General features: G+C 43.9%; 3 protein-coding genes across 3 annotated transcripts; 2 read left to right on the top strand and 1 right to left on the bottom strand.

Annotated features, from left to right (window-relative positions):
• The first annotated feature begins 1,949 nt into the window (after positions 1–1,949).
• Positions 1,950–11,212, top strand: LOC103723375 (DEAD-box ATP-dependent RNA helicase 7-like). Its single transcript, XM_008814267.6, has 14 exons — positions 1,950–2,684; positions 5,408–5,542; positions 5,638–5,778; positions 5,891–6,002; positions 8,306–8,376; positions 8,469–8,623; positions 8,713–8,824; positions 8,976–9,077; positions 9,199–9,259; positions 9,341–9,512; positions 9,600–9,696; positions 9,795–9,889; positions 10,135–10,268; positions 10,753–11,212. The coding sequence occupies exons 1-14, from the start codon at positions 2,133–2,135 to the stop codon at positions 10,968–10,970; spliced, it is 2,157 nt and encodes a 718-aa protein (XP_008812489.3). The 5' UTR covers positions 1,950–2,132; the 3' UTR covers positions 10,971–11,212.
• Positions 11,213–20,150: 8,938 nt separating this feature from the next.
• Positions 20,151–20,660, top strand: LOC103723382 (uncharacterized). The gene has a single exon (XM_008814277.2). The coding sequence runs from the start codon at positions 20,151–20,153 to the stop codon at positions 20,658–20,660; it is 510 nt and encodes a 169-aa protein (XP_008812499.2).
• Positions 20,661–21,446: 786 nt separating this feature from the next.
• On the bottom strand, positions 21,447–23,695 carry LOC103723376 (uncharacterized). The gene has a single exon (XM_008814268.6). It carries the CDS (start codon positions 23,493–23,495, stop codon positions 21,615–21,617), a length of 1,881 nt encoding a protein of 626 aa, XP_008812490.3. The 5' UTR covers positions 23,496–23,695; the 3' UTR covers positions 21,447–21,614.
• Positions 23,696–24,372: the final 677 nt, after the last annotated feature.

The following is a 24,372-nucleotide window of genomic DNA, read 5'->3' on the forward strand; positions in this document are numbered from 1 at the left end:
AAATAATTATTTATATAGTAATAATATTCAAAATAATATAATATATATAAATTATTTATATATTAGTATTATGACTTGAGACAATCTTGAGCAAGCTAAGCATAGCTCTAGTTCTAGATCGGGTCATTTCTTAACCACACAAGTTGAACTCGAGCCATATTTTGGGTTGAAAACTTAAGCTAGCTTGCGAATTGGTTGTTAGCATAATTTTAGAGATCATGTAACAATCTGTATCAGTCCATATTATTTTTCTTGTATGGAGTCTGTACACGAGTATATATAACTCCTGAAATGTACCGAATATGATAGAACAGAGAAATAAAATTATTTTTTTCTTTTTTTTTGTTTTCTTCTTCTTCTGCAAATATTTTAACACTACTTGTTCACTTATCAACCTTGTGGTGAGAATTTTAAGTGGATAGGGATTGGGATGAGGCTCATCTCACTGAGCAAGCTTTAGGCTAGACGCGAAGCTCGAGCTTCAAGATAGACCTAAATACAACCAATTTTGAGCCCGAGCCAAGTTTGAAATCAAATCAACCTTTCAAATTTGAGTTCCCACCTTGATCCAAAGCTTCTCGCTCTAGGCCCCGAACCTAATCCAAGGTAGCGCGGCTAGACCAGATTATTTGATCTTTATTAATAAATAAATAAATAAGTGAGTAAGTAAGATGGTAAATAAATAAGGATCTTTCTATTGGACTCTGTTGTAACATTGTAGTTCCTGCAGCACGCGTGGCTGTCTGTTGGATGTCGGCCACAGCTAAGGCTGCAAATGGGTCAGGTTGACCCATGACCCGACTCGATCCGACCCATGTAGACTCGACCCAACTTGAATTTTAGGACCTGCAAGTCCGAGTCGGGTCCTAAAATTGGACTCGAACCATTTTCTGGGTCAGGTCTGGGTTTACTAAATCTGGACCCGACCCGACCCATTATTTTTTTTGGGTCTATTTCAGGTTTACTAAATCTGAACCTCATCCCGACCCGAAGAGCCGACCTGAACCCATTACGTGCCTAGGACCAGTTGAAATTGTTACTGTTCAAATTTTCGTGAGCTGCTATTCTCCGGAATTAATGTCAGTGTTCGCTTTTGTCATTTGCTGTCCTTTGACATACATAACATTTTTAATTATATTGAATAATACTGTATATCATGTTTTATTATATATTATCTTATAGTATATATTATATAAGATAGTGTTGTATTGTATTGTATTATTATTGTACTAGATTAAACAACCAAAAACAAAGCTTGCAGATATAATTTTTAGATACAAGCAAACGAAATAGATATTTGCAAATACAAATGCAATATTTTTAATTGTATCTGCATCTAGATGAAACTGAGGCAATCAAACAATTCCTTAGCCTCAAAGCCTGCACAACTTCACCATCCATTGACAGATTGATGGTGATCAAAAATGTAGTTTCAAGTGATTATGACATGATTGTACAGCTTCGAAAAATAACATCAAAGGTAGCTCTAAACTACAGCATTTGGCAAATGATATACATAGGATAAACCCAACTCTTGATAGTCAGCAGAAGGGTGGACGGTAATGATTATGATATGGCTTTATCATGGCTTTATTGGTTCTGCCTACAGCTAAGTAACCTAACCACATCCACCATCAATATGAAAGAATGTGAAAGATTATATTTTCCAAAAGCATAAAGAAAATGGTAACATCTCACTTGGATCCCTATCCGACCCAAAGTAGATGCGACCCGATTCGATCCGAATGATCCGTTGCGTCAAAAATTGTAAGTATGGATCCGATCCGATCCGATCTTCAATCGAGTCAGATCTGGATCCAAAATTAGAATCCGAACAAAAAAATCGGATTGAATTGAGGTCACTCAGGATTCGACTCGATCCGACCCATTTGCATCCTAAGCCACAGCCCTCACGCCTCACCCAAGTCAGCCCGCCAATCACTCGTGTGAGTTGTGCCGACTCCCCTAGGTTTCTTGTTTCCCCTCACCAATCCTATAAAAGCCAAAACCCTAGCACTTCCTCAACCCTCTTTCCGCCTCTTGCGCCACCCCCTTTCTTAGGAGAAACGGCGCCCTTCCCTTACCTCCCCCTCCAACCCTCTCTCTGTCTGTCTTTCCCTCTCCCATCCGCTATGCCTTCTCTTCTCTTCTCCTCCCCTTCGGAGCTCGAAGATCTCAAAAAGTCGAAGAAGAAGTCCAAGAAGGCCGAATCCATGGCCGCCGAGCTTGAGCAGAACGGCTTCATAGAGGCGGAGAAGAAGAGCAAGAAGAAGAAGCACAAGAAGCTTGAATCCGATGACGAGGAGATCGACAACAGCGACGGAGAAGGCTCGGAGAAGAAGAAGAGCAAGAAGAAGAGAAAGGCTTCTGATGAGGAGACGAGCGAAACCAGCTCTGACGGAAGCGATCCTATTCTGGATCGCAAGGTGGCAGCGGTGAATGGTTCCGCTTTGAAGAAGCCAAAGCTGATGCAGGAGGATGAGGATGGAGAGGTGATTGCGAGCCGAGAGGAGTCTGGCGCCGCGAACCCGAACCCCAACGCCGTGTCCAAATTCAGGATATCGAAGGTGCTGAGAGAGAAGTTGAAGTCGAAGGGGATCGAGTCGCTGTTCCCTATTCAGGCGATGACCTTCAATCTTATACTTGATGGGTCTGATTTGGTCGGCCGGGCACGGACTGGTCAGGTAGAAATGTGTTCCTTTTTTATATTGTTCCGCTCTGAGGCAAATCACCTTCCACATGCTAAGCATGCAATTGTTATTTCTATGGGTTAAAAGAAACATTTTGACAGTGGCTGTATAACATTCATCCTGATCCGATTTTTAAGTGTGAATTCAATTAATTTGCCCAATTTGTATTTGCAACGAATTTTGTAGAGAATTAATGGTGAAAATATGTGAGTTTTAAAAAGATAGTTGGAAAGAATGCATAAAGAAAGTAAGACAGGTAATCAAGTCTAAATTATTTGATTAATATTAATTTTTAACATCATCTAGTTCATATACGTGTAAAAGAAAACCTGAATACTAATTTTCACTGTCAACTTATCAGATTACCCATACAATACTAATTTTCTCAAATAACCATGGCATCATATACCTGTTTCTATTTTCACATCTGTAGGTGTTGCTAGTCAAATGTTTCACATCTGTAGGTACTCTGCAAATGCAGTTGTCAAATTACTTAGGAGAGGCCAGTGGGTGGACACCTTGTATGACCAAGTGAGACACCTAGTTGTTTAGCCAACTGGCTATGGAGGAAAGCTTTCCAAGCTTTTACTGTATATGTATTTTTAACCATATATATAAATAAGCATGTGCATGTATTATACATAATCTTTTTTTCGTCATATATAGGATAATGAACCTATTTTTGGAAGTCTCAAAATCCACAAGAATAGTAGTAAATAGCATCGCTGCAACTGTAGCTTCCAACAAGCTGCAGAACACAGCCAGGTAGCCAGCACCTAGTAGAAAGCAGGAGGACAAGACAGTAGACTATGGCTAGCAACTTAGAATGAAAAGAAATTTAGGGAGAAATTGAAAGAATGGTGAGATTCAGAAGAGATGTGCTGGCCACTGCAGCTATCATTGCCACTCATGATTATCGACTAACCCGTCAGTAGCTGTTGACCAGCTCTCTAGTTATTACCATGTTGGTGGTAGCCTTCATTACCCTCCCACATGTCTTATATGGGGCTTAAATAGGGAAGAAATGGGAAAAGAAACCTTTAAAAAGGTAAGAGTTCAAGCAAGCTTGGTGTAGGAAACCCAGCCAAATTAAGCATCTAGGTGACTACCTCGGCATGTAGGGGACTGCTTTTAACAATACTGTTTGTGAGACAGAGTTTGGAGCTTTGCTGGAAACTTGAAAACTTAAAAATGCTGGTTTTGCTGAAAACAATCTGAAACTGGGACTCATCCTGTAGTTTTGGCCATGATAAACCAAGGAGGCCAAATTCTGTGTGTATGAATTTTGGAATTTTGGAATCTTTTTATTTATATAAATTTATACTTTATGTGTTTCAGGTGGATTTAAAACCATCATCATATTACATTTCAAAGGGATTTGGAAGAAAATGAAGTTTTTGATACAGTTTTGTGTATTTTAGAACTCAAATCTCATAGGAACTCAGATCATCACCAAATATTGCAATGTTTATATTAGTTTTTTTTTGACCTCTCAGTCTGAACCATCAAATGATACATCTGGAGGTTCAAATATATAAAATATTCTTCAAAATGAAGTTTGGGGTATTAATTAATTTAATTTTCTCTATTTTTTGATTTTATTTCTAATTCCAGGGAGAAAGTTTATTTTTTTTATGACCATCTAGTTAAATTGTCAAACTAAAGCCAAAACCACTGAAACCATCAAAAATTGAAACCGACTTACATTTAGGCAGGGCAGAACTAAAACATAACCTTCAAACATTGTTTGAGATTATCTGGACACCCTCGAGAGAATAGTATTTGGGGTGTCTAATGTTAAAAACTCATAATATTATCTATGTTTCTTGCCGTGCCTTAATGTATTGCAAAACAAATATCCCATCCTTTTTTACATTTATTTCAATCATTAATCCTCTGTTTACTGTTTTATGTGCCAACCTAGAGATTCCCCCTTTATCTACGATGTTCCAGTCCAAACTGGTGACCCCTTTCCTACAATCTCCTCATCTAAATTTTGCTACCTTATATAATTGCTCCCTTTATGGGATCTTATCTTAAAAATATTATTCATTATCTGTTTGAAATTTGTCACCCTCATATTAGCACTACCCTTTAACTTTTCTTCATACTTATGCTTCATCACACTCATACCTGCTGCTTGCTTATACTGTTAACCTTGACTTGTTGGTCACACCCATGTGATATTTCAGCCAAACTGATCTTTAACTTTTCTGCATTCTTTACCTGAAAGCTATCACACCTGTACTTGCCCTTGCCTCCTAACCCATCCCATGTTCTTTTTATCATATAACACTATTGAACTTCACTGTTGCTCATTTGCGCTAATAATTGAATTACATTTATATTTTTATCTTTTAATTTCTGTTTTTGGCAATGCACGAGTCAGCTTTGCAAAATTTGATCTAATCTAGTATTATCCTAATTTTTATTGGTTCCTCATCTTTGAACATCTCACATGTTAAATATTTCTGAACCTAAACTAGTTTGATGCTTTTAAGTTGTCTTTTTAAATATCTAGATCGTAACTTAATGAGTCTTCTTTTCATTGAATTATTGTCTTGACTTTCAGTTTCTTGTTAATGATTGTTCTGTCATGGAATTATTGTCAGTTTTTGACATATTTTTCTTTTTTATTGGTCACATTCTTCTTACTTATCTCTGTTTTTCCTTATTGTTGATGCTAATACTGTAAATATGCCTTTTCATTTTCATAGGGTAAAACCTTAGCATTTGTGCTGCCTATTTTGGAGTCGTTGACAAATGGGCAACACAAGGCATCTAGGAAAACTGGTTATGGAAGGCCTCCGAGTGTTTTGGTACTTCTACCAACTAGAGAGCTTGCAAATCAGGTGAAGTGGGACCTAGGTTGAAGATTTACATAGAAACTTCAACTACATTGTCTTTCTTAGTGCCAGGCAACCGTTTGACATCTTTACACTTTCAGGTATCTGCAGACTTTGAGGTTTATGGTGGGGCAGTGGGGTTATCTTCATGCTGTTTATATGGAGGATCTCCTTATCGTGGTCAAGAGCTTGCTCTAAAACGAGGAGTTGATATAGTTGTTGGAACACCTGGGCGGATAAAGGTAATCATATTTTGTTCTTCCAAAATTTGCGTGGCTCATTTAGGTTTTTGAGCTTATTTCATCAGACTAACTACTTTGACTATTAATCACATGTGATGTTTACCTTCTACAGGATCATTTAGAGAGGGGAACTCTTGATCTAAAATTTTTGAAATTTCGTGTTCTTGATGAAGCTGATGAAATGTTGAATATGGGCTTTGTTGATGATGTTGAACTAATTCTAGGTAAGAATTCTCTTTTCACAGCTTGTATACTTGTTATTTAAGTTTTCTTCTTTTTTTTCAGCTTGTAGGTTGACACTGTTATGATAGGTTAATTGGGCTTGATTGTAGGCAAGGTGAGTAAATTGTTACTGATAGACAAATCTATTTCTGCCAAAAGATTATACGATTTGATGGTAGGCAATCAATAGGACCGATATTTTGATGAATTTTGATCTGTACTGTATATAGAAGCACGAATGACATTTATGTCCATAAGCATTCATGGCCTTTTGATTTGTACTGGTTTATCCTAAGTTCCTAACCATTTAATTTAGTTCTATGATTCCAAAACAAAAAAGGTTCCTTATATGCTTCATAGACAAAAAGTCTTTAGATTTCTACATAACAAAGACAGGTATAAACCAAAATAAGTCAAAAGTTTCAAACTGACTTGGAACCTTACAGTGACCAACCATACAAGCGGTTTTGTCATGAAGCCCAAGGTTTTCTTCCTTCCCTTATCTTTTATTTATTTTTTCCCTAGGGTTTCCGGTTTGAAGAAACTGTTCCTTTGACTTATCCTAACCAAAAAATCCTTAATGGTCCATTTATTAGGAATTGATCAATAGCTGCCTCTGTCTTTGATCCAACCTTATGATAAAACTTAGAGGTGGGCAACAAATCTCCTTTAATGGACGCTTATTAATGATCTATGTCCAACTTAAAATTAGATAAGGAATAGCCCATAGATGTGGATTGGGTGGTTCCATAGAATAGCTGAGTCGAAAAACATCACGGAAATAAAATTGTAACAATCAAAAGGAAATTGATATTTTCATACAAAAATTGAATTAGGACGGAACAAATCTGGTAGCAGAATAAGACAAGTTGAAAGGAGAGAGGTCTTCTAGCATTTTCGGTTGTGTGTGATTTTTATGTATAGTATCGTAATGCATTTATTACATATGTTTCAGTTGCTTATGTTCAACCCAAATCACAAAGGAAACCATTTAGATTGCAAGGTATTACTATCACAATAGCTGTCTCAACAGGGGATTGGGGGCACTGATAAAGATCCAAAACCCTCGTGAATGGCACCTCCTATAGATTCAGGAAATCAATGCAATACATGAGGGGTATTGATCTCATCGGAAATGCATTGTGATCCAAATTCATTCCAATCACAAACTGCTGAATCCTCTTTCCATACAGTTGTTGAGAATTTGATTTTTGTTTTTATAAGAACTGTCTTAGTGTTTATTTCGTACTTTGCTATTGCGATGCAAGGGTTATGCCAGGCAGTGAGCTGAGTCTAAGTGGAAACTTTAGAATGCTTTGCCTTCCTAATTTGCTTTGTTAACTGACTCAATGTTTAACTCCATATCAAACAATGTCTGCATGATTGGATTTGCTCCTTGGTATTGTCTCAGAGATTTTCATCCCTCATGACAATGCATGAAGCTATGCAGTTATCTTTAAGAATAGTGCTCAAAATGCTAGATAATATGAGTCCTTAATGGTGCACTCAAAGTTAATTTTTCTCTACTTGTGAATCTCAAAGTCCTAGACGATCTCTAGTAGAAATTAGATGTCTTCTTCAACAAAGATTGGGAGGGGGATGAGGAGAGAGGATTAGCAAAAATTGATAAGGTAGATGGAGACATCAGATTACTTGCAAGCAGAAGGAAGTTCGATGTATTTAATGGTATCAACCCACAAGATCCTTTGTATTTCCTGATAAGATAATGCAATATATAAATATGCAGTTTGTTATGTTTTATGTCATTCACATTTTTTGTTTTTGTTTATAGATCACATGCATTTGCATGTACTTATTTACCAGTCTCAGTATAGTGCATCATCAGCATCTATCTTACTATAACATAAAAGCTTTGTACTCCATCAAACATGAAATATTGATGGAAGATTTTATATTTCTTTTCTTCCCCTGTTTGAGAAGCACAGTTGAAGCACTGCTTAAACTTAATCTTGTTGTATGCTAAGATAAAATACCATTGTAGTTTTATATACATCCGGACATTTTAATGCAAATGATATATTCAATTTGGTGAAGAATGTCACTTTAATTATATATTTCTAGCCACTAGCCATATTTATGTTGTAGAATATATGAACGTTAGAATTGGCTATTTTTCACATCTAGATGATCTTTGGTTTTAAAGTAAGGCCCTTTATTTCATTCTATATAGGTACATCTTGTACCCTTCTTAGAAGCTGAGTATGGGCAATAAGTAACTGCATGAGTAAAAATTAATTGTATGCAGCTAATATTAATTGGATGTTTTTTCTTCTACCTCGTATAGGTAAGGTTGAGGATGTAAGCAAAGTTCAAACACTTCTTTTTAGTGCTACCCTGCCGGATTGGGTGAAGAAGGTATGTTTGTCTGTTGCTTCTGAGAAATCCAAGGATAAAATGCATTCATACATCTCTTTTCTGACATTTTGATGTTTTGTACACATTGCCAGATCTCTGCAAGGTTTCTAAAACCTAATAAGAAAACTGCTGATCTTGTTGGCAACGAGAAGCTGAAGGCTAGTGCTAGTGTTAGACATCTTGTTCTTCCCTGTACACGTCAAGCAAGAGCACAACTTATTCCTGATATTATTCGCTGTTATAGCCGGTCTGTATCTTTTGTAGCCATAACTTTACTGTTGCCTCCTCTGCTTTACATTTTCTAAATGGTTTCGATGTCAAATTGTCTTTACTCAGTGGAGGCCGTACCATTATCTTCACTGAGACAAAGGAATCTGCATCCCAACTTGCTGGACTGTTACCTGGATCAAGGGCTTTGCATGGAGACATAGTGCAATCTCAACGGGAAGTACGTGTCAATGATGATATAGAAAGTATGCTTCACCTGGGTTTAGGTTGAATGCATATAAGGCACCTAAATTTCACCACCTACCTTAGTTATTGGCATTGTTTATGAGCAATGTGTTTCTTTATAATTAGTAGGAGTTGATTGTATGCAGGTCATACTTGCTGGATTTAGGTCAGGCAGGTTTTTGGGTTTGGTGGCTACAAATGTGGCAGCGCGCGGCTTGGATATCCATGATGTGCAGTTGATTATTCAGGTATGCACTTAAATCTTGGAAACATGTCATGTTGGTTATTGATCTATAAGTTTTAACCTTCATAATAAAAGGTGCTAGTGTAAATTAGCCAGGTGCTAATTACTTTGTTTTCATTTCTCAGTGTGAGCCCCCACGTGATGTTGAAGCCTACATCCATCGATCAGGACGTACTGGAAGGGCTGGTATATTTAATAATATCCTTTCCATTTCAATAATGATTTTTGGAGTTTGATGAGTTGCTAACATATGGAAGTTACTTTCAGGCAATACTGGAGTTTCTATATTACTGTATGAGCCCAGATATTCATATAGCATTTCTAGATTAGAAAGAGAATCAGGTGTCAAATTTGAGCACATCTCTGCACCTCAACCTGCTGATGTTGCTGAATCAGCTGGTTCTGAAGCTGCTGATTCTATCTCAAATGTCTCTGACAGGTATGCTTGTGTTACATTTTTAGGGAAAATTGCACGTAATAAATTTATATTGAGCGTTCCCTCGATGTGTACATGTGGTTTTTGCAGTGTCGTTCCAGTTTTCCGGTCACAAGCAGAGGAACTTTTGAGCTCCTCTGGCTTATCAGCTGTGGATTTACTTGCAAAAGCACTGGCAAAGGCTGCAGTAAGAAATTTTGTTATATTCTCTTTACAGCTTTTGGCATTGCATTCTAAAGTCCTCCAACCATTATAATAAGTTTCTTTTGTTTGTTCCCTGTCTAGGGATACACCGACATAAAGAAGAGATCGCTGCTTTCTTCTATGGAGAACTATGTAACTCTACTTCTTGAGGCAGGAAAGACTATCTATTCTCCATCGTAAGTATAGAGCTTGAATCCCATCAATTACAGGTTTTAAGCTGGTGTTGGTTGTTGCTACCATGTATAAGGCCCAATATTGTACTTTCCTAAAATCACCAGTTGAGAGCACTAAATGGAATTAAGTTCCTTGCTAAAAGCATTAATAACTGGTTGACAAAATGACAGATCCATAATCAATTCGTAGAAAAACTGCCTTATTGATGATCCTTATCTAATTCTACTTGATCTGATCGCTATCTCAGGGTTGCTTTTAGTATCTTGAAAAGATTCATGCCTGATGAAAAGATTGAAGGGGTGAAGGGCCTTTCTCTTACAGCTGATGGAATGGGGGCGGTGTTTGATGTGCCTGCTGATGATGTGGATGCCTTCATTGAAGGTATATCAAATTTGCTATTTAGAAAAGGTCTCTGATTTCAATGTTACTAGTGCTACTGAATCATTGGAATGAACTGAAAAATGAAATTTTCCTGTTTGTTTATTGCTTTTGGTACTTGGGTGCCAACATATGAACTACTTGGTCGTAGGCAGGCTCTTGGCAAAGTTTGGTCTAGGTGGTTGTCAGAAAAGTTAATCCTGGTACACACGCATTAATCATTCAAGTAAACTACTACAATAAAATATATCAGTTATGCAATACATAATTGACCTCAACAAACGAATTATGGGGATTCTGAAACAATTTACAATTCAGACTTTGCCATTGTTGATATGCTAACAACATCCAGAGATTGGTGATTGGTAGTGCAAGCTATTTGCAATGCATCATTCCTTACATGTACTTGGTTTTATACCAAAATAACATTATATTCTAGCCTGAATATGAACTCCCAAGATTTCTGATGTATTGTTTTGGTGCTCAGGTCAAGAAAATGCTAACATGGTGACCATTGAGGTCTTGAAAAGCTTGCCTTGTTTGCAAGATAAAGATCAGTCAAGAGGCGGTAATACAGGACGAGGCAGGTTTGGTGGTGGCAGATCCTCTGGCGGTAGAGGTGGTCGTGGCGGCTTCGGCAGAAGAGATGGAGGGGGTCGTGGGAAGGGAAATGGTGGCGGCAGAAACAGATTTAACAGGAGGTAAAGCGATTTGTGTTGTCGGGGCAATCTGAAAAACGCTTACTCTAGTTTGTGTGACTGAAAATTTTTTCAGACCTTTTTCGCTTATGAATTCTACAGTCATTACATCAAATGATTTATTTCATAGAATTGGTTTAAAATTGGCTGCAACCATTCAATTTTTTTGCTTATGTAACTGTAACAAGTGCTTACAGCTTTTATTTGAATGAATTGAAAATGGTTAATGCTTACAAGATTGCTATAAAAGGGATTTGCACTTGATAAAATGTCGACAAGAATGGTTGGAATATCGGAAAGTGTATGTGATTGCATGTACTATCAGGAATAGTACTTTGTTTATACATGAAGAAAAATTAAGTATAATTGATTGCTGAGATGGGAAAGACAGGTGTATTGTTAAGCAGATGTGGTTTTGATTCCCATCTTAGTGCATGTGAATGGCCTACCACGACACGACGGAGCCATTCATCGGACTCAATGGTTCTTCGTGAATGACATCTGCCTTGCCGATTTGCTCCCCTAGATGATTCTGGGCACTGGAGTCAACCTGAGCCATGGGGTGTCCCGTTAGGACTTTGCTCCATTGTTTGCAGCTTACAGGAATATCACTCTGAATGGTGTCATCCATTGATCATTACATTGGCCTTTCAGCCATAGAAATGTCAGCAAGCAAGGTCTGGGTGATCAAAATCATGAAGCCTAGTTCAGAACATGGTTTGCATAATCTGATAGGTCCTTCTTTGGCAGATTGAATATTTTGATAATTGATACTAGAACTCTCATTCTTGTAAGCAATGTTGCCCGAAAGAAAGTAGCGATTTGTTTTGAGGGAGATCGTCTTCCAATATCAGAATTGAGAATGTTTTGGTAAAAAGCCGACATGAATCTCTTGAGAAAGTGAAAAAACTAGTGCAACAATCTCCTATGACTTGATAACTATCTACAGTCCAACTATGGACAATTGATTGTACATCTATGACAACCTACAGAACCACCCAAAATAGAAGCAAATAAGTCATTCCGCATTCGGTGATATTAAACGCTTGACCAAGTTTCAATCTCGTTGAGCAGCAACCAATGCATCGATGGTCGGTGTACTTTTCTGATGTCAAAGAATAAAGTGTCTGTTTTTTGGTTTTTGTTTCTTTTAACTTTTGAAGGGAGAAAGTGGCTAGAGTTGAATTCTTAAAGAATAAATGATGGAGGAGGACCGGCAGGCCACGGCGGGCGACGGCGTGGTAGATGGGACCTGGCGGGAGAAGGGAGTGGAGGGGGCAGCGCGGGAGCGGGCGGGCGATCCGTGACGACGGTGAAGCCTCTGTGGTCGGAAGTGGCCCAGGCCTCCCGTTGACCACAGTGGTTCTCACATGTAATCCCCCAGGCAAAGCTTCGGCAAAATCAGAAGGTGTTCTCGGAGGTCTTGGAGCTACCACTGGAAAGGGTCAATAGAGCTCGGGAAGCCTGGTCGGCGACGGCTGTGCTGGCCTGGAGCCTCGGCCGTCCCATTCCTACCAATCGGATTCTGAGAAAAATCAAAACCCAGGCGAAGCTCAGTGGCGATGTAGAGGGCTTCCCGCTAGCGGTAGGGCACCTGGCTCTCTATTTCAAGGAGGACGAGAGAGACGCGATGCTTCGTAGCGGTCCGTGGTACATCCTCGGACAACTGGTGGCCATGGAAAGGTGGCGCCTCGATTTTGTAGCCGGCGTCTACCATGTCAGCAAGGTTGCCGTCTGGGTGCGTATGCCGGCGCTCTCGCCAGAGTTTTGGGAGAAGGAGTCGATCTTGGACATCACCGGAGCCGTGGGATGCCCTCTGGCGATTGATGCGATAACAGACCAAATGCAGCGGCTAGGGTTTGCTAGGGCAAAGATTGAGGTCGACGCTCTAAAACCGCTATAGCCTGGGATCTACCTTCAAGGGGTAGCGGCGAAAATCTGGTAGGATTTCACCTACGAAAACCTGCCCGAGCTATGCTACTCTTGCGGGTGCATCGGCCATGGTGGGGGAAGATGCGCATCCCCACTGCCGGACGATGCCGGGGGGCTGAAGAGGCAACAATGGTGGAGGTGGCCCATTTGGAACCGGTAGAGGAGGGATCCGGCCATAACATGAGGCCGGCCTTTGGTTCGTGGATGACAACAAACCATCTATGGAAGCCGAAGCCGGCGGCCCCGGTGGTGGAGCAGAAGCAGAAGACAATCGAGTTGGGGCCAAAGCCAACTCAGTGCTCACCAGCCGACAGCCAGGGCCACAATTCACGGGAGCCCAGACGGTTTGCGGAGGTGCATGAGGTGGAGACGGGCGAATGGAGGAAGCCAACCAAGACAGCTCGGGGGAAAGCGCTGGCGACAGAGGGCTATGGTGGCGACTCGGTCAACTTGGGCAAGGTTAGTGTCTTTGACCCAGTTTATATTCCTGAGTTGGAGCCGAGTCAACTCGGCAAGAAGGAGGATGGGCCTCCGCATGTCTTAATGGGCCCAGCCCTGGAGGCCTAGGATGAGCTGGGTTGGTCCAAGGCCGTCAGTGAGCCTAGGCCATCCAAACAACGGGCCCGGAGCCCGCTGAGAGGCTGTGCCAACAATGGGTCCACGGTTCCAAAGCATCGAATCAGGTCGGACCCCTGCCTTTCGGCCACACCACCTGCATCCGAGGAGGCCAGCCTGTCACTCCCGAACTCCTCCCCTCCACTGCCGGCGACAGGGAGCCGGCAATCCAAGCCAAGAGCTCACGCCCAGCGCACCAATGCCCCGAAGGGCGGAGTAGAGGAGCCGGCAGCTGTTGGTTGGATGGAGCTGGTGGTGAAATCTAACCAGAGGGCAGCGAGGGATGAACGGAAAATTGGACATAGTCGACGGAGGGAGGAGGATGTGATAGTGGGGGAGGAGCTGGGAGGAGCTTCTGCGGACAGATCCCTATTTGAACAGGGGGTAGGCTCACGGGAACATCCACTGTGGGGACAACAGGGTGATCCGGTGAGGAAAGAAAAGGTGCGGCAGAACCCAAGGCTGACCGAGGGGAGGCTAAATGGCGGGGCCCCATGGGGAGGTTTTGGAGGGTGAAAGCAAGGTGAAAGGGAGAGCTGGTTCACAGGGGAAAGCCGTGGCAGTCCCTGGGAGTAACACGGGTGAGGCACATGAACTATTGGTGGTGAAGATTAGGAAGGCTATCCAAGGTTGGGAAGGGGCTTCTAGCTCGGGGGGTTCTAGGCCAGGGGAGGGCAACTGGTCCCCATTAGCTCCCCAGTCATTAAGATTCTCTTGTGGAATTACCGGGGGGCAGAGAAGCTGTCCTTCAGCCTAGCCTTCCGAAGGTTAGTTAACCTGTATGACTCAACTATTTGTGTGCTCCTAGAGACTGGATTGTTAGGAAGAAGCTCGCAGAAAGCTAGAAGAAGGGTGCCCCTATCATGGGGATTCTATGCAATTAAATCTCGGGGGATGTCAGGTGGGATCATTATTACATGGAAGTTGAAAGGTTGTAAAATTGATGTCTTCAATCAATGCAGGCAGAATGTAGTTATGGTCATATTTGATAGAAGTGGGCCGCCATGGGTTTTGTTAGCCATCTATGCTAGCACTGACTTCAGAGAAAGGAGGAGACTATGGGAGGAGGTGAGTTGTCTAATCAATCAAGGATACCCAATAATAGTGGCTGGTGATTTTAACTGCATAGATAGTCTTATGGAGAAGAGGGGGAGCAAGCCTTTCACTCACAAGTTGGAGGTGAGGGAGTTTCAGGAATTTATTATGGAGAATGGACTGGTGGACCTAGGTTTCTCCGGGCCGAGGTTTACATGGTGTAACAACAGGCTGGGTTGTGCTAGGGTATGGGAGCAGATTGACAGGGTCTTCGCTACGGCGGGATGGATTCAGAATTGGCCGGAATTCAGGGTAAGCCATTTGCCATGCATTGCATCAGGTCATTGCCATGTATTGATCAGCACCTCTCCTCATACTCGGATTAGTGACCCTTTTTGGTTTGAGAAGCTCTGGCTCTCTTATCCACGATCCTGGGAGGTGGTGAGGGAGGCGTGGTAGATACTGGTGCGCGGAGATGCAGTGCATAGGGTCACCCGCAGGTTGGAGATGACAAAAAGGCCCTGAGGAGATGGAACAGATTTGAGGTGGGGAATATCTTTAGAAAGATTGAAGTAGCCAAAATAGCTATCGGCGATCTTCAGGCCAAAGAGGAGCAGAGGGGTGGGTTGACTGATGGTGAGCAGATGGAGCTTCAAGCAGAGTTGTCTATGCATCACTCCCTTTTGCGACAGCAGGAGATTTTTTGGAGACAAAAATTGCGGGTTCAATGGATCTTAGAGGGTGATCGCAACACAAGTTTTTTTTCACTAGGACACTATTATTCGGAGGCAGCGGAACAGAATCCATAGCATCAGGAAGAGCAGTAGCCAGATGACAGATGATCCAGGCTTGGTTAGGGGGATTTTGGAGGAGTTCTTCAGGTCCAGATGGACAGAGCAGACTAGTAACAGTGGGCTACCACCTAGCTTACCCCAGGGAGGAGAGTCTCATATTAGGAGAACTATGAGCTGATCAGGCCAGTGACGGCAGCAGAAATTCAGGAGAGTCTTTGGACCCTGGCTGAGGACAAGGCTCCTAGCCCAGATGGTTTTCCCTCGATTTTCTTCAGACGGTATTGGCACATAGTCAGGGTAGATGTGACCGAGGCTATCTTACAGTGCTTCAGTTCAACCAGGATGCCTTGTGAGTGGAAAAGAACTTTTATTACTCTTATTCTTAAGAGGTAGGACGCTACGGAGCCATGTCACTACCGACCGATCAGCTTGCGCACCACTCTCTACAAGATCATTGCTAAGATCCTAGTGAGGAGAGTCAGAGGTATACTAGCTGAGCTGATTAGCCCTGAGCAGGGAGCCTTTATTGGGGAACGGAGTATTTCTGATAATGTACTGATAACATAGGAGTTCATGTGTGATCTTAGACATGCTTCGGGCAGGAGGGGGCTGATGGGCATCAAATTGGACATGGAGAGAGCATATGATAGAATGAATTGGAATTTCTTGATACAATCTATGGAGCTTTTTTGGTTCCATCATCAGTGGATCAGATGGATGGTGTGCTGCATTCAGGCACCCTCCTTTGCTATTCTGGTGAACGGCATGCCTACGCGATTCTTTAAGTCCTCAGTGGGCCTGCGATAGGGATGCCCGTTGTCACCTCTACTTTTCATCCTTACCTCGGACGCCCTATCCAAAGCTCTTTGTAGCGCCTCTGAGGCACAGGTGGTGGAGCCCTACAGGCCGACGACAGGTACTTTCCAGATCTCTCATTTATTGTTTACTGATGATTGCCTCCTGATGGCAAGGGCGAGTAGGGAGTCGGCACAGGTTCTTCATAGGATCATTGAGGAGTATCGCAGGGCTTCTCGACGGCAGATCAATTTGGCCAAGTAGGCAATCTACTTCAGCTCGAGGACTGATCCATAGCTGAGAGGTGCCATTTCGGAGATACTAGGGATTGGTGAGCAGGAGGGCACTCTGCGGTATCTCGGGATTCCCATCACCGATCGGCGGCTACGCAGGAGGGATTGCTCGGAGTTGGAGCCGAGTTTCCGATAGAGGCTGGAGGGGTGGCAGGCGAGCACCCTATCCATGATGGGCATGATTATCTTGGTCAGGTCAGTGCTAAGCTCCATACCCATATACTTACTTTCAAATACCATGGTTCCTATTGCCTTGTTAAGGTCACTGGAACAATTGATTCAGAGCTTTGTATGGGGTGGTCAAGCACGTGGAGGAGGCAATCATTTGCTCGCCTGGGAGGTTCTTTGTCAGCCGACAAGTAGTGGGGGATTGGGTATACATTCCCTCACCACTAGGAGAGAGGCACTGGCGACCAGGCATGTGGCCAGATATCTTTTGGAGGAAGATGGACTATGGAGTAGATTGATGAGAGCCAAGTATGGGGGGTGGATTGAGGGAGATGTCTTTATACCTGGGCGGCAGTGCTCCTACATCTGGCGAGAGATGTGTGCACGGGACCCATTAGTGCACCCCTGGATTTGCTGGGCAGTGGGGGATGGCCGCTGCATTGATGTTGTAGAGGACAGATGGCTGACAGGACTGCCTTTGTCCAGATGGCTGACCTTTTTCAACCCAGTTATGCTGGATGGGATTAGAGTGAGTGATCTTTTCACCTCGGGGGAGATTAGATGGGATGAGGACCGGATTCACAGGCTTTTTGGTGATGCTTTGGCTGAGAGGGTATTGGCTACCTCCCTACCACATGTGGGGATGGTTGATAGGAGGATATGGAGCTTGACAGGACGAGCGAGAGCCACAGCTAGTGATCTCCAGGCTATAGTGGACTCGGGGTCAGCCAGCCGGCTGGAGGGGTAGTGGATTTGGAGGCTACGGGTACATTTGCGAATGGCCCTCTTTCTGTGGAAGGTGGCATGGGGCATTCTACCGACTAGAGGGACTCTAGCTAGGAGAGGGGTTCGGGTTCCAGTTGATTGTGAGGGATTCTCGGGGGAAGAGAAGACTATCAGTCATGCCTTGTTCTCATGTCCGCAGGCGCTTCAGGTATGGGGCCTGGCTTCTTCCCACCGATGGACTTTCACCTCCACAGACGCATTCCTGAGCCAGTTGAGGGACTTGTTAGATGTATGCCCTAGAAGCCAATCTGGCGGACACATTATTAATTCTGGAACATAAATTTGTACTTGACTTTATTATTAGTGAATAATAAAAGGGCATCTTTTCATTCATATTGTTTATGTGTCTATGAATCATCCAAAAAATTAATAAGATGATGGTACATATTCTCAAGAGTTGAGAATTTGAGCCATGTATCATTGGTGTTAATTTCTAAATACTTCTGATCAATAAATCATTACGAGAACGGTGATCGATCCGATCAGTGCACAGATCGCTTTCCTTATGGATGGACGAGACTCGAGTCCACAGTGTAGGGACACTGAAGTGATAGTGCAGGTGCTTGTTAGAGAACAAGGGTACTGAGCGTGACCAAGACAAGAAGTCACTTGGATGTCTATCCACTCGTCAGTGACTTGCTTGATGTTGCAGTAGTATGACTGGTCCTTTGACCTGCGGTGCTTCGGCTATTCACAGTGAGGTTATTGTAGTTTGACTGCACATATACATGGTCTCTAGTCATATGGGTCCTTGTTGTGTAGATTGGCTGCAGTAGGTTCACTGTAGGAGTAGGGTATGCACTTACATGGAATCTATCGACCTTGATAGATGAGGAGAGATCCTATGTGATTTATAAGACTGAGTTCTAAGACCTTGGCCAGGGCAGAATATATAGTGAAAAAGAGTTTTCTACTCTCGAACTCAAGTCGAATAAATCTAGACATATGACAGACAACGGGGTTTGACGAGTTATCTATGACCTCCGGTCTGTAGGGATCCACGATAAAAGGACTGTATCATACGATAACTACACCTAGAGGTTCATCATTCTATTCTGCTGGGTGGCCACTACATACTGCTAGGTGTCACTGGTGGATGGTGAGACTCACAGGGATCATCTTGATGGTCGATGATCCCTGGCAAGTTGAGTTGGAATTGTTTCAACCCATTGAAAGGAGTTTTCAATGATATTGTGATAGAGATCGCAATATATCTCACTACCAGTCAGAGTAGAACTTATGGGGTCACACACATTAGAAATATTGACCGATCCGATGGCTGAATTGTGATTAAGAATCACATATGATCAATTAGATTGATAAATTGAAAACCCGCTAAGAGTTAGTGGTTAGAAGAAGAAATAATTGCAATCGGATTGCAATTTAATTTAATTAATTGGATTTAATTTATTGGACTTGATCATGAGTCCTACTTGGAGTGGGATTCATGAAGTCCTAATTGGATTAGGATTTCAAATTAAATTAGAATCCTACTTGGAATAGGATTTCTAAAGTCCTAATTGTCTTAGGGCTGAAATTTGAATAAGTCCTGATTAGATTAGGATTTTCTCATGTCCTAATTAATTTTAATTTTAATCTAATTAATTAAATGACTCCTAATTGGATTAGGATTGAAGAGTTCAATTGAGTCATGGTTCAATTAAATTCTAATTGGATTAGAATTTGGAGAAATTAAAATGGGTGCACATAATCCTATTTTGAATAGGATTGGACCCAACCCTCCCTACTTGATTTGATCAACTAGGGGCTGACCATATGGGAGAAGAGGGAGGGGCCCATGCCTCTCCCTTGGCCGGTGGCGTGAAGAAAAAAGGAGGGGCCATGCCCCTCCTATTTTGAATTCACAAAGGGATAAAGATGAGCTCCTAAAATTTAGGAGCTCATCTCTATCCACACACCATAAAAGAGGGGTTCAAAAGGGCTACGAATTTTTCATGGTTTTTCCTTGGGATTTTTGGCAGCAAGAAACCTCCTCTCATTCCTCTCTTCAGCCACAAGAACAAGGGAAGAAACCAAGGGCGACGTGATCTCCTTCCTCCTCTTCTTTTGGTTCTAGCGCAAGGAAAAGTAAAAGGCTGCGAAGAGCCTTCGTTTCTTCTTCCTTGGCACTTCCTTCTTCTTCTTCCTCTCAAGCCAATCAAAGGTTGATTCAAAGGAGAGGACTTCAGCCATCCACAGCCTTCTCTGCAAGGGAACTAGCACCCCGGGGAGATCCAAAGGCTTCGATCGACTCACTACTTCGTGTGGATACCTATAGAGGCCGGACGCGTGTGCGGCTTCTACTGAGCCTTGATCAAATACCACGTAAATCAGATTTGCGGAGACCATCTACCCGCACAAGGTGAAAATCTGATCTTCTTAATAATTTTAAAATCATTTAAAATAATTTATTTCTAATCTATCTACAAACGAAAGGTTTTAAAACACGTTCATGCGATAAACGGATCCCGCATATGTTTTTTCCGCTGCAATCTGAAAATTATTTCGAAATTTTCATAGTATATGAGGGATGCTAACAGGACTTAGGTCAGAGACCTGGCGAAGCAGAGAGAGGGACACTATGGGCTTATATGGCATATCACATCTGGCTAGACAGAAATACGTGGATTTTTGAGGGTTGAAGATTTTATCCGATATCAGTGGTGGACAGAGTTTTTGCACATGCAGCTGAGCTGGTGAGCGCTAGAGAGGATAGGGACATCTGGGCCCCTCCTTAGCTCTTTAGCGCCCAGACATGCTATGGTAGCCATGGTATCCTGGGAGCTCTCACCTTCTGGTTTTCTCAAGATGAACTTTGACGGCAGTATTTCAGAGGGCGGTAGTAGATGTGGTGTGAACTTCGTGATCAGAGACCAGGAGCTCAGGTTGATTGCGGCAGGGGGACGACGCATTTTCGATGAGTTCATCCTAGTGGCAGAGCTACGTGCGGCATATGAGGGTCTCGTATATGCTAGTGTATACTTGGAGGCCCAGCGGATATTCTTGGAGGATGACTCTGCCACATTGATTGAGTGGATCATGTGCGGGCATGCCAGACCAAATCTACACCCACTAGTCAGGGATGTTTGCCATCTTCTAGACAGTTTTGATTCTTTTTGGGTCACACATATTTTTCGGGAGGTGAACAATGCAGCGGACTGGATCGCCTCCTCTGTAGCTCATCATTCCGAGGCCCTTATGTGGGAGGGAAGTGGCCTTATCCCCCAGAGCCTCGATCGTGTTTTGTCTTTTGATTTCTCGGGGCATACTCACATCTAGTATAAGTGGGACGCTGGTTCTCAAAAAAAAAAAAAAGAATTAAGTGAAGCTTTAACATTGGGATTGCCAAAATAAAACTTAAATATTTGAATGGAATTTATTATTAATATTTGTTTGGGAGGGGGTGGGGCAAAAGTCAACAACCAATCAGCTGTTTCACTTTTTAACTTATAACTTACTTCAGTTTCAGCGGAGCAGGGCCTTTCCACAAGTTTTGATCTGCGAAAAATAATACATGAATATTTTAATATAATTAAATAAAAATAGATGAGAGAAAATGTAGTTGTTGAGATCATCCAATGAACTGAAAAAGAAGTTTAGAGTGAAAAAGAGATTTATATGATTTAAATTTTTAGATCGAACTTAAATTAGGATTGGATCAGATCGAGGGGGCCCATTTTGTTCACTTAAATTAGACCTGGATCATATATAGGCTAAGCTAGGTTAGATTGTGTTAAAAAAACAAGACCAACATCCAGCTCAAAATATAGATCAGGTCTAATTTTTGAATCTAATTCAATTCACAGATCTCCAAATACGGATCGAGTCCAAGTTTTATCAAATGAGAACTGAATCAAGGCATGCTTTCTTTCGAAAGTATAATCCAACTCATTTAACTCTCTATTTTCGGAAACAAAAAGGTTGGATGGAGGGGTGGGGATATCGCATAAACTAGACGCGGAAATGTATCAATTTTCATCGATTATGAGGAAACAAATTAGAAACCACAACTAAGAGGCTTGGAAATGATCCAAATTGCACCATTCAAGTTAACCAAGGAGCGCATAACAGGGACGGTGGCAGCCCATCCAAAACTATGAGTTTCCTTCATTCAAAAAGTCCAACTTCATTCCAGACAGACAGAGACTACTTTTTTATAGAGAATAAGACCCCACAAAGACCTTGAACAGGAAAAATCCTTTGCCTTCCGCATCTCTTCTCCATTCACAGCATTCAATCGAACACCACCAGCTTCTTATACTCCTCCCCCGATATCGCCTCCTCCATGACCGCCTCCGGGATCAACACCCCATCCCCCTCCAAGAACAGCTTCAATAAATTCTTGGAGAAGCCACTTACGAGTGCCACCCCCTTCTGCACTGATGGCACCGGCGTCGACCTCGAGTCCCTCAGATTCCAAAACACCACCTCCGGCACCGCCTCCCCATACCCGCTCTCCCCGAACTTCCTCCGGATCGCCTCGTAGTCCGTCTCCCAATCATTCGCCGACGCCGTGTCAAACTCCATGTCGCTGAACACAAACACCCTCCTCACCATCTTTTCCGCAGGCAATCTGCCCTCCACCGCCACCGCGAGCATTTTATCGAACACCTTCTGAAAGTCGGTGTTCATCCCCCACTGCATCGTCCGGATGAACAAGGTCTTCTCTTCGAGAGAATCCCCTCCGATCCGATGCATTTCGGGGTCCGCGCTGAATGTTATCACCCTCCCCTTCCACGGCTCCTCGCTGAGCTCGGAGATCAGCAGGCCCAGAGCCACGCTGACCTCCATCGGAGCTCCGTGCATGCTGCCGGAGACGTCGCAGACGGCAATGCAGTTGCGGAGGCTTCCCTTCTTGGAGAGGTCCTCCACCATCCTCTTCCACTGGAGCTCCGCCACCTCGTCTCCGGCGTCGGAGATGATCTCGTGGGGGAGGAGCGCGCCGGCGGCGACCTTGGCCGTCCCCCGCCGGACATTCTCCAGGTACTCGGAGAAGCGGGCGGCGTCGTGCTTCGTGAAGAGCTTTTTGTAGTTCTTCATGGCGACGGAGGCGACGCGGTTGTAGGGCAGGGAGTCCCACCGGCCGGCGCTCATGTAGACCTCCGGGAGCTCGAGGGCACCGCGGAGGGGGACCAGCGCCGCCCGCCGGAGGCGGTCGCGGACGCGGTAGGCGTAGTGGCGGTTCTCCAGGGCGGCGTACTCCGGTTCGGAGTCGCGGGGGAAGAGGCGGCGGGCGATTGCCTCGCAGAGGAGAGTGGAGCGGTCGTAGGAGGAGTCCAGGGAGGGGCACCACTTGGCGGCGAGCGACAACTCGTCGAACTCGCCTGAGTTCAGGTGGCCGAGGTCGGTGCGGAGGAGTTCGGCGAACACGTCGGCGACGCTGTCGTGGAGGAACCGGTATTCCGGGTCGCGTTCGTACCGCTGGACCGCCCGGACCGCCATCTCCGATCGCTTCTTCCGCCTGAGCTCCTCCGCCTTCTCCTTCTCGATCTTGACCCGGGCCGCTTCGGCGGCGAGCCTCTCCTCCCTCGTGCCCTCCCGCAGGCGGTCCCGGTTGGCCGTCGGGCGGCAGCGGGCCCACCGGAGGTTGGGTCTGGACAGCCGGTGGTTGGCCTTGGCGCGCTGGCGGGTGTCGTCGCCATCGACGAGGCGGTGGAGGATCTCCGGAAGGTCCTTGAGGTAGCCGAATACAGCGATGGGAAGGAGGTTGAGGGCGAGGGTTTTGGGGTGGTGGCGGTGGAGCCAGAGGGCGGCGGAGTAGAAGCCCTCGCGGTCGGACTTGCCGGTGCCGCGGACGCCGCGGAGGTGGCAGGCGAGCTTAAGGGCGGTGAGGGGGTCGCGGGCCCAGGCGGCGGCGAGGAGGGATGTTAAGGTTCCAGCGGGGGTGTCGGGTACGACCTGGAAGAAGAAATCGAGGCAGGGGTTGCCGGAGGAAAGGAAGGTCGGTGAAAAGTTCTCCGTCCGGCCCATCGGCGCCAGGGCAGGGGCGGCGGCGTTGAAGCCGGCATCCATGATGTCGAGGAAGGGTTCGCTGGTGCAGGCGTCCGGCTTCACCGCGGCGGCGGCGAGGTGGATCTCCGGCGGGCCAACGAGGCCGAGGGACGGAGGGGCCATCGCCGGATCGCAAGGGGGCTCGGGCGTGAGGCGGTCAAACAGTGAGATGGGATGTTCGGTGTGAGGCGGTGATACAGGGAGAGAGATGGACGAAGGGCTTGTGTGGTAGAGGAGGACGACGGGGTTATGTAAAGCGTGGAGTTTTCTTCGGACGCAAGTTTCTCTTTAATACTTAAACAATGGAATGAAAAGTATACTAATTGAAATATATTAATAATCATTGACCATTTTACTTTCAAGATCTCATTAATAAAAAATTTGTGGAGGTTGCCACTGAGGTCGTCGCACAATAAAATTGGGCCTTTACTTGCACCCGCACGGTTTGAGTCCGAAACACACGGGCGTAGATAAAATGTGGAGATCGGATGCTCTTCGTTCGGATACGTGGGGTGGGAGGGCTTATTGGTCCTCCGGTAGTCTCGGTGGTGCCAGGTGTGACGTACTCAGACGGAGAGTTCGTGCTAGAGCCTAGAGGGATAGCTGAGCCGGACCCATAGATGGAGAGGGTATAAGTAAGATCGGCCGGAATGTCCAATACACGGTCATTTCTGTCCGCATCGAACATTCTTCTCGTCTTCTCCTTTGATTCCATGCACACGATTTTGCTCGGCATCTGATCTCTTTTGATTCGATGCATAGGATTTTGTTCCTTCTTTTTTGATTTTGAGCTATTATTGTCGCATTAGTTGGAGCTTGAAGCAGGCTCATCTTATGACTGTTTCAACCCATGAAAAGTTTTACTCAAATTCAAATTTATTTCAAATTATTTCTCTTAAATAATTAAAAAGCAAAATTATTTTGGATTATTATTATTATTATTATTTTTGCATGCGGACTTCCCAAATTTATTATGAAAAATTCCACTGAAATTCATGCA

Source organism: Phoenix dactylifera, chromosome 16 (genome assembly GCF_051530095.1).
Source record: "Phoenix dactylifera cultivar Ajwa chromosome 16, Ajwa_hap1_PhDact_Kaust_v1.1, whole genome shotgun sequence".
NCBI lineage: Eukaryota > Viridiplantae > Streptophyta > Magnoliopsida > Arecales > Arecaceae > Phoenix > Phoenix dactylifera.